This window comes from Lathyrus oleraceus, chromosome 7 (genome assembly GCF_024323335.1).
Source record: "Lathyrus oleraceus cultivar Zhongwan6 chromosome 7, CAAS_Psat_ZW6_1.0, whole genome shotgun sequence".
NCBI lineage: Eukaryota > Viridiplantae > Streptophyta > Magnoliopsida > Fabales > Fabaceae > Lathyrus > Lathyrus oleraceus.
Genome location: NC_066585.1, coordinates 43,176,461 through 43,185,745, shown reverse-complemented (window position 1 = coordinate 43,185,745; position 9,285 = coordinate 43,176,461). Strand labels below are relative to the sequence as shown.

Here is a 9,285-nt window from a genome sequence, read left to right as displayed (position 1 = left end):
TATGCATAAACAATTAAAATGAAAAATAAAGAAAAGTATATTTCTTTTTCTCAAGCCTAACAACTAAGAACTAAGTGGGGCTCAAATATAGAGTTGTTCCTAACAAAAAGTCTGCAAAATAAGGAACGGTTGTTATAACAAACCATCTATGAAAATACACATGACAATAAATCAATATAACTAATACAATAACTAAACTAATTATGTTTAACAAAAATTGCAAACTATAATTCAAACATGCAACTTCTAACAGACACTCAACTGTTACTTCCACCCCTTATGATTCACTTCTAGTTTTTGGCTTAGTCTTGTTTCTGAAATAATTTAACAAAAAAAGTAAAAGCCTCCTTTTTCATAGAGCATATGTGGTAGCATCAATTATTTCAAAACACCCTTTAAAAATTGAACCAGGGAGAAAAGGAAAAACTGAAAATTTAAATAAGGAACTGTATTATTAATTCTGATATGAGAAAGATACAAAACTGTCTTAATAGTGTGGCTGAGATGTGCCTCTTATGTGGGCTGCAACAGGTAATAATACAAGGTCTAATACAAGTGTAATACATAGACGGCCCAGGACCCAACATACAACAGTGTTTGCAGACACTTGTATTCTTAATAGTGCCGGCATTGGTAGCAATTGTTAAGTCATAAAAAAATTGAATAAAAAATGTTCTTTAACAGAATCAAATTCCCATTCCTACATTAGATATTTGGACAACCAAGGTAGATCTTTGCAGTCTCTCAGAGAAAAGGCAACATCATCACTGTCATAAAGTAGAATGAAACCAGTCAAATTAATGGAACTACATTCACTAACGACACATAATTATGGGTATAAATTCAATACTGAAAAGAACCGGTTGAGGAATGAACAAATTTCATTTTCAACAACTCAGACTTTTATCTTTTATGGTGTTAAAGGAGACAGATGTGAATATAACTGGTCATGAATTAGCAAGGATTGCATTCACATTCCCAAACTTATTATACAGATTGAGCCTGCTGATCAATGATCGTATCTGTAACCTTAAGTCTTTGGACATTTTCTGTTTTGTTTAATAAAAAGGCTATACTACCCAGGGAGGAAAAATAACTGTTCCATTTTTGTCACATTCCAGCAATGCTACAGGATGTACTATTGATTTGTACTCCAAATGAAACTAGTTACTTATTCTGGCTGTGCCACACTTTAGCATATGCACTCATCTATCTACAGACTCACCAAACTACTGAAATACTCACTTAACTTTTTTAGTGTAATTCCATAAGGGTTGCTTATTTTTTTAATAGACGAGGATCCGATGAATGCAAAATTATGATCAAAACTAAAGGAAAATGATTATTGATTTGGTTTATTGAACTTAAAAGATTCCCTTCATTAGTTTGTTTCATTACAAGCAGCTGAAGTAGTAATAAGGGCTTTGAGAAATAACCTTGGGAAATTGAGCTGCAACTTTTGCAACCTGTGCCTGGCACCTGCTTCACACAAAATGACCCTGCATTCCCCCAGCTTACAGCTGCAAAAATTGGAACAAGGGCTTCTTAGATAAAATAGACATGCAAATGCAACTAGGATGGTTCTCATGCACTTAGCATTTAAACAGTCTGTTGCTTGTATTCGAGTACAAAGCAAGACAACCTTTCCCTTCCCCTATTTTCACTTTTAAGGCCACTTCAAATCCGAAACATGCAGCAAACAAACATTAGTCTTACCCAACTTGCAGGAGGATATCATATCCAGGAAATACTTCTCCATTACTGGTACAGAGACATGAAACCGTCATTGCCAACTGCATTGTTAAAATGAAACCTTACATAAGAGCACTTCATCAAATTAACATTAAGCTCCTAACTAACACCTTTTAAGTAGAAAATCAACACCAGTATATAAAACCTCTAAGTTCGCCTAGAAATGTAATATATTTTGAGTCATTTGCAAGCATAAAAAACGTCAGGTAATGCTATTAAACTGAAAAGGAGCTGGGGACTAAGGTTGTAAGCATATTTCACCTCTTCAATCGTAGAAAACTTAATGTATGGTCTGAATGTGAAATGAATCAAATAAGTTAACAACAGAAAGAAGCTTCAGAAGCAGACCTTTTCAAAAGTGGTTTCCCCCATTCCTGTTTTGTAAAGCTCGTGCACCATAGCTGTCAGGAAAATTTTGCTAAGTCTGGAACAGTTTTTCATCACCTTCAAAGTGAAAAAAGATTTATGTCATGTGAGACAGAAAAAAATCATTAGCCAGTCTAGTCTCCCAGGTAAATGAATGTCTAAAAGTGCTTATGAATCTATCCAAGGTAATGTCATGGAATTTGAAGAAAAATGTGGCTAATATATAAAGGGGAAGCATCGCCACCAATTTCATATTTAACTTATTAACTATGCCCTATGATCACTGGTCCACAAGGTTAGCCGTCAAATCCGACAAACAAAAATAACATGCATGTTCTTTCTTTCATAATTACTAATGCCAAGGCCATATAAAACAAAATAAAGTCCTGTTCATGGTATGATCCTCAGTTAAAGAAACTGCTCAGTTTTGCTTTTCAAAAAAGTGGATATCATAGTTACATCAGAAACCTTTATACTAAATGTTGTATCATCAATAACTTTACATCTCATGACTTGGTTCACAGTCAAGACTCGTTGGGAGTCTTATAAGAATCAGGGAAATAAATATTTGAAATGTCTAGGAAAAGAATCAGCACAGAGCAAATTTCAACTCACTTGAATATGAGGTGCTTGGAACATTTCTTGAATGGCTGTTTCAACGTCTGCAATGCTAACAAGCCCCTTTCCTAAAAGAGCAGACACAAATGAATTAGTGAGCTTAAGCACTGCCTCAGACATAAAGCATTTGCACATACAAGTGATGCTGACTGCATATTAGAGTTAACATGCGCTGAAAACATTCTCCACAGTGGAAGGCAAAAGATGAAATATTTCTGATTTTTAAAATAATATCAGACCTGCACACATAGGTAACAGCAGAATAACAAATATGGAAGAAGACCAAAAAAATATGGTTGACATGTTTTTCATAATTTTATTGGTAATTGTTGGTGAACAAAAGGTGTGTATTCAATTAATTGATATTGGCATATGTAATTGCCTCCTGAATTTATAGATATAGCCAAATGTAAAGTGTTGAAAGTTATAGATACTAGCTAAATGCTAGCCTCTTGAAGGTATTAGTAAAGCATCAGCGGCTTCTCTCGGGGATGGGTTGGAGTTCAGCCAACAATGTTGGAATAAGGGGGGATTGTTTGGATAATACCAACCGACCCTTGAAAACTAGCAGCCGCACTCGCAAGGCATATATTGGTTTAGCATTAGAAGCCTTCTAAAGAAGATCCTATTGTTTGGATAGTAATACTTTTTAGAATTTGGATTGGGTCTAACTCAACCTTTAGAAAACTAGTTTGTAAGGAGGACATTGTCTCCACATATAGACTTAGGTTCAGATCATATCTCATCCAATGTGGGATGGAACATACACTCTCACGCCGAAGATTGAACAATATGAGTATTAAATGAGTGACTCAATAGCGGCAACGTGACAGCAGGTAATCAAAAGAATTTTGGATAGGCATTGATACCATCTTATAATTTGGGTTGAGCATAACTCAACATTTACAAAACTGGTTTGTAAGATGAGGATTATCTCTACTTATATGTCGGACATATCCCATCCAATGTAGAACTCTTAGCAGTATTGACTTCTAGAATGGCTTGATGTAGATGACCTTGAATTGGTATTCCATCACCTTGGAAAGCCAACACTGTTGGTTTGCAGTTATGACCCTTTGTCGGAGCAGGTGTTTAAGACTCTTATGATCACTAAAAACATTGTTTCTCCCCATTAAGTAATGTTGGATTGCCAACACCAATGCCATGATATCTTTTTCATATACGAACTTAGGCAGACTTCCCGGTGATTGTGGATTCAAATTCCCAAGCATCCTATTCTAGTGTCTTGCCACCCTATTGAGGCGACAATCATCCATTGCTGCAAGTGAGAGGTTTGAAGCTCTCAAAAACCATGCTGACCCCATAAGTAGCCATTGCTTGGATGGCATAAACATCTACTACAAACATGTATATGATGATAGTAATTACACTTAGGGGTAGGCAAAAAGTTGAATAATTGATTTTCTATAAAAAAACATGGAGAATCAGTTTAGTTCCTGTCACTACCATGTGACAGAATTCATTTTATTGATGCAGAGTGACATTAGAATTAAAGAGACCAATGAAATTACAATATCAGGCTTCAATCATATTGTAGATGAAACAAAACATGCATACACTTATTGTTTACTTATGTGTAAAATCAAATGACACTTTTGTGAAGGCAGGCACAGGTAACTAACTGGCAACATGTAAATAGAGAACATGCCATTTAGAATAAGATATAAAACTTATTTAAACAAAAAGTATGAAACATTATATGGTCCCCTTTTCTCCTGTGATGACATGTAAAATAGAGCTTGTTCACATGATATACCTGCAGCAACATTATCAGGATTTGAAGCGAGATTCTTTATACGATAATCTGCAATTTCAGCTGCACGTCTGCATATTTCCAAAGCACGGCGTGCATCTCCCGAGATAGCTGCAACCTGAACATTTAAAGATCATGTCAATAGTAAATCAACAAGCTATTTTTAAAAGAAGTGTCCATTTTCTGCTTAAAAGATTAAACAAAAATCAATCTCAAAATGATTTGGAGACTAAACTTTCTTGAAGCAAATTCCATAGCTTGTTTTTCAAAAATATCAATTCCATTGAGGCGACTCGAAATGATTTCTTGAAGCTGCTGATAATTATATGGGGCAAAGCAAAGCCTTTGGATGCCCATTCGGCTTGATATACGAGGAAGTAACTTCTCTGGAAGATCCATTGTATTTGCTATCCCTGAATCCAATACATTATTACAAAATATTAAGTTTTTGCAGTCCACAGAGGCACTGTAGTTATAATTATATGAAATTATGAACTCTTGTAATCCCACTATTTGATATTACATCTCTTTAGACTGGAAGACCATAATTTTGTATATAATTCACAAAAGCTTAAATCTTACCTATCACAATTAGCTTGGAATGTGGCTTGGTAGGCCAGTCGAGGATATTGTACAGAACCTGTGATAAAGGAAAGTTATAGCTATCCAGTTCCATAAAATAAAGAACACAGACCTAATTACAAGTTTCTTACAGCAGGATTTGTTGCTTACCGACTGATTTCTTGTTACAAGAAGATCAAGTTCATCAATGAGCAAAATACATGGTCGGTCAGCCTCTTCTTCAATTTTCTTCCCTTCAACAAACCTCTCATTTAGCAAACGGAGAGCCTCTTTCCATCCGACCCTGTGTCCATTTAATGCCTCATATATGACCTAAAACAGTATTAGAAGTTGGAAGCATAAGACAACTGAGGAATGTGGTCATAAAATCCAAAACAGTATAACTTTTAAAACTTTACCTTATAAATATTCTCTGGTGAAGCCAATTTCAGACCATTAATCTCCACAAAACAGTATGGTTTGATGTTTCCTGCATCAACTTCTGACCTCAAACTCCTCATCACTGAGAGCACACTCATGGTCTGCAGTTACACGTCGAAAAAAGGAGTAAAATAATAAGATTTGCTTTGTGATAGCTAAACTAAAGTCTCACTGGATATTACTTATTAGACTAAAAAACAGTTGGTTCTACTAGAAAATAGTACCTTGCCAGTTCCTGGAACACCGTGAATGTAAAGGCAACGTCCCAGACATTGATTGTCAGAAATAGCACCCTTGATGAATGTAGTTATCTCATCCATTTCTCTAAATAAAAGTATATTTTGATTAGAAATAGTAACTCAACACAGATAGTGAAATATAAAAAATTATGTTCAAACTTCAACATACTTATTTCTACAAGGTAACGATTTAGGCAGCGAAGCTAACAACAGTGAAGCCTTTGCTCTTTCAAGATTAGTCTGTTTGTGAGACCTTATATGCTCTGGAATTCTTTTTGTTCCTATCTTCTGAAGTCCAAAGAAACGTCCCTTGTGCAGATTCTGTATCATTTACACATTAACTTTCCATAGGAACTCATCATGAACACACAAAAAATCAATACAAATTAATACAAGTCAACAATAATAATCATACTGCAGCTAGTTGATGGCTTATCGGTAGTTGAGCTTGTGCAATTTTAAGATTTTCCTCTTCATATTCAACATCTTCATCTGTATCAGAGTCTGATTCCTTGCTGATGTTCCAGTCTTCATCATTGTCACTCTCATCAGAATTCTACCATGTAAGAATATAAACTCGTCAGTACTAGTACAGTAAACGAGCAGTCTTATCACCATTCAAACATGTATGAAAAAACTTAATCAATATTAGCACTGAAATGGTTAATCCTTTTATGAGAAGAATGGTCCTTGTACATATATTTACTAAGACAGTTACCTCTCTTTCATCATCAATATCAGCCAGGCGTTTGAAACTGTGCCAATGGATGTCATATTCATATTCACACAAGAAAACATCATCTCCCTCATTGCTAGCTTTGGCATACTCCTTAGGGGTCATGACATAGCAATGTCTAAGGACAGATTCCATCTATATTGAACAAAGAAGGACCATGATGAGCAAAAGGAGGATAAGTTCATACTACCTTGAACATTATGCATTCAAACTAATAGATTACAAATTCTATGAAACTTGAAAAAGTCACCACTAGTTGTGCATTATGATTCATCCTACAAGCTGGGATAGATTAAATTTCAACGTAGTTATTCCCCACATTTAATAACACAAGTGTAATCTACACAAACTATTTCATTATTAGAAATCTAGTCCCCTTTTATCGTATCTGATTATATCGAATGCAAAAGGTAAACAAATCAGGAGAAAAATAGCATAAACAAGTAAACCAGACCAAGGATGTTAAAGTTTGAGAAGAGCCATTAAGGCATATAAAATTTGAGGTATATGAAGCAGTGTTGTGTTATCTAATATCCATCATGGCAGATATACACGGCGGTTTTGGGGATTGCCGCAATGGTAAATATCAGCTGCTATTGGTTTTCCGCCATAATGCACTATGCAGAGCAGCAAAGCGGATGGTATGGGGGGATTTTAGCTCCCCATCAACAACACTGATATGAAGAGACATGATTGTAGATATGCTTAGCCAAACTAATCAAGTATGTAATCAATCTATCAAAGTAAGCAATCAGTCCATAATTGACATCTACTGTTTACCCAATTAAACTCTAGTTCAGTAGTTTTTTCGCACATCTAGATACCTTGAGTATTTTTTTCAGAGTAAGATTGAGACTTGAATTGATATTGGACTATTGACTGTGGACAAGAAAACTCAAGCTATCTAGATGTTCCAAAATTATCAAGGTTAGCCACTAAACATGTTAAGTTCAATTTGATTTGATTGATAGTTTGGAAGTACAGCTAGAGCACTTTTATCATACTAGCACTTTGTTAATACATTAAACAACAACCAAATCATGTAAGATTGATCACCTCAATGTTTGAAGAATCATTGGTCCGATATAGCTCCCTGCTCAAGTTATGCGGCTGTCGTCCAACAGAAGTCTCCTCCGGGATCATATACCACCGTACCCGACACCAATAGCTGCCATCCACGTCTTTCCATATACTGCTCACATTAAAATAACAATGTAAAATAAACCCTGTAATCGATGTCAACATAGTTACTATTCAATAAAAGAAAAAACAGCAAACCGATACGTGATAGAGCTATATAAACTTTACCATACCTCTCAATACGAGCAGCCCACAAATCACTTGAATGAAGCTTCTGACGCATTGTCCTAGCTAGCTTCTTACCCTCAGGAGGCTTTGGAAAATCAACTTTTTTACCCATCTTACGACCCTCACAGATCCCACAGATCCAATCCCCTTCAGGAACATCCTTCAGAGGCGGCTTCAAGCATTTCAAATGAAACCCACCCAAACAACTATCACACTCAATCATGATTTCATTTCCAAAGCAAAAACACAACTTACACTCCTCTACTTCAGGATCTTCCTCATCAGAGGTAGCATCTTCAATCCTTTTCACATAAACATCATCCCCAACTTCAAACTCACCACCATCATAAACAACTTTTTTATAATACTGCACCTTCGCAATTTTCCCCCCATTACTCGCAGCAGCTTTACCTTTGGTAACAACCTTTTTTTCAAACACATTCTTCCTCTTCCTCTTCTTAGTTTCTGATTGTTCGGGTGATGTCGGAGCAAACAAAACCTTAACAGACTTATCCTTCCCATTTCTCTTCTTCGACAATTCAACTGTTTTCTCATCTTCCTTCTCCTTCTTCCTCTTTGCAGATTTCGGTTTATCCGGGGATTGTAGAGCAAATGGAACTACACCTGATTCACTCTTCTTATCTCTCTTGTTCAAAAATTGAGCAGTATCTTTTCCATTTTCTAGTTTGCTCGCATTATTGCGAGTTACAACTTTGTCTTTGCGAGAGAAATCAAAATTAAGACGAGATTTCGCAGCAGGTTCCGTATACTGTCCAATTCTTCTCCCTCTCTTCGGAGTTTCATCTTGGTTTTGAGATTCGTTGAATGCATCAACGAGGTTGGGAGTTTGGGGAGAATCGGTGAGGAGTGAATTCAAGCGCGTGGATCTACGTGCAGGTAAGGAATTTGGAGTAACGGGTGCTGCAACAGGTGAGAATTGTGATCGGAGCTTGGATTTTGAAGGAGATTGAAGTGACTTCTTGGGAGTGGAAGCCATTGAAGGATTGAAATGGAGTTCAGATTTGGCGTGCAGCTGCGAACTAGGGTTTAGAGGAAGAAGGAGTAAGAGAAGCACCAATGGTGGAGTTGCGAGAAAGGGGCTGAGTATAAAGGGAAAATGGCGCCAAATTTGTCTAGATTTTCCCCCTTTGAACATTTTTTGGGCCGGCTTTATAGGGATTTCTAGTTTCTGGCCCAATACAATATGTGAAATAATTGGGAATTTCTTAATGCGTTATATATGATACTTACACATCACACGGAAATATTAAAATGTCCTTCAGATTCTTAAGTGCATCTTCGGACGCATCCAACACACACTTTATTTGTTTTTCAGTCATACTCCTATTTTATGAATAAATTTATTACGAAAATACATTTTCGAAAAAAATTATGAAATCTGCTGAAAAAAAATAGCAAAAAAAATGAAAAAGGTCCAACAAATTTGAGTTTTACAAGGAAAATGGATACTTATCATCATACATATATTT

At 35.9% G+C, this 9,285-nt stretch overlaps 1 protein-coding gene and 1 non-coding gene across 2 annotated transcripts; both read right to left on the bottom strand.

Moving 5' to 3' along the window:
* Nucleotides 1–433: 433 nt before the first annotated feature.
* LOC127105083 (origin of replication complex subunit 1A) lies at nucleotides 434–8,979 on the bottom strand. Its single transcript, XM_051042249.1, has 16 exons — nucleotides 7,801–8,979; nucleotides 7,544–7,679; nucleotides 6,470–6,622; nucleotides 6,167–6,307; nucleotides 5,921–6,072; nucleotides 5,737–5,836; nucleotides 5,491–5,613; nucleotides 5,243–5,404; nucleotides 5,093–5,150; nucleotides 4,747–4,923; nucleotides 4,514–4,630; nucleotides 2,734–2,804; nucleotides 2,101–2,196; nucleotides 1,717–1,793; nucleotides 1,437–1,520; nucleotides 434–767 (listed from the first exon to the last, which is right to left on the bottom strand). The coding sequence occupies exons 1-16, from the start codon at nucleotides 8,949–8,951 to the stop codon at nucleotides 701–703; spliced, it is 2,865 nt and encodes a 954-aa protein (XP_050898206.1). The 5' UTR covers nucleotides 8,952–8,979; the 3' UTR covers nucleotides 434–700.
* LOC127109592 (small nucleolar RNA snoR28) lies at nucleotides 6,485–6,562 on the bottom strand. Its single transcript, XR_007796865.1, has one exon. It is a non-coding gene; the product is annotated as a small nucleolar RNA snoR28 (small nucleolar RNA).
* Nucleotides 8,980–9,285: the final 306 nt, after the last annotated feature.

What these genes read in the sequence shown, in the direction of transcription:
- LOC127105083 (XM_051042249.1), bottom strand. Translation starts at nt 8,951, where the DNA reads ATGTTCAAAGGGGGAAAATCTAGACAAATTTGGCGCCATTTTCCCTTT. An exon ending in ATATTGATGATGAAAGAGAG is followed by an intron (nt 6,308 to 6,469) that starts GTAACTGTCTTA and finishes CTTACATGGTAG; the next exon opens with AATTCTGATGAGAGTGACAA. An exon ending in TCCTGATAATGTTGCTGCAG is followed by an intron (nt 2,805 to 4,513) that starts GTATATCATGTG and finishes CTGCTCTTTTAG; the next exon opens with GAAAGGGGCTTGTTAGCATT.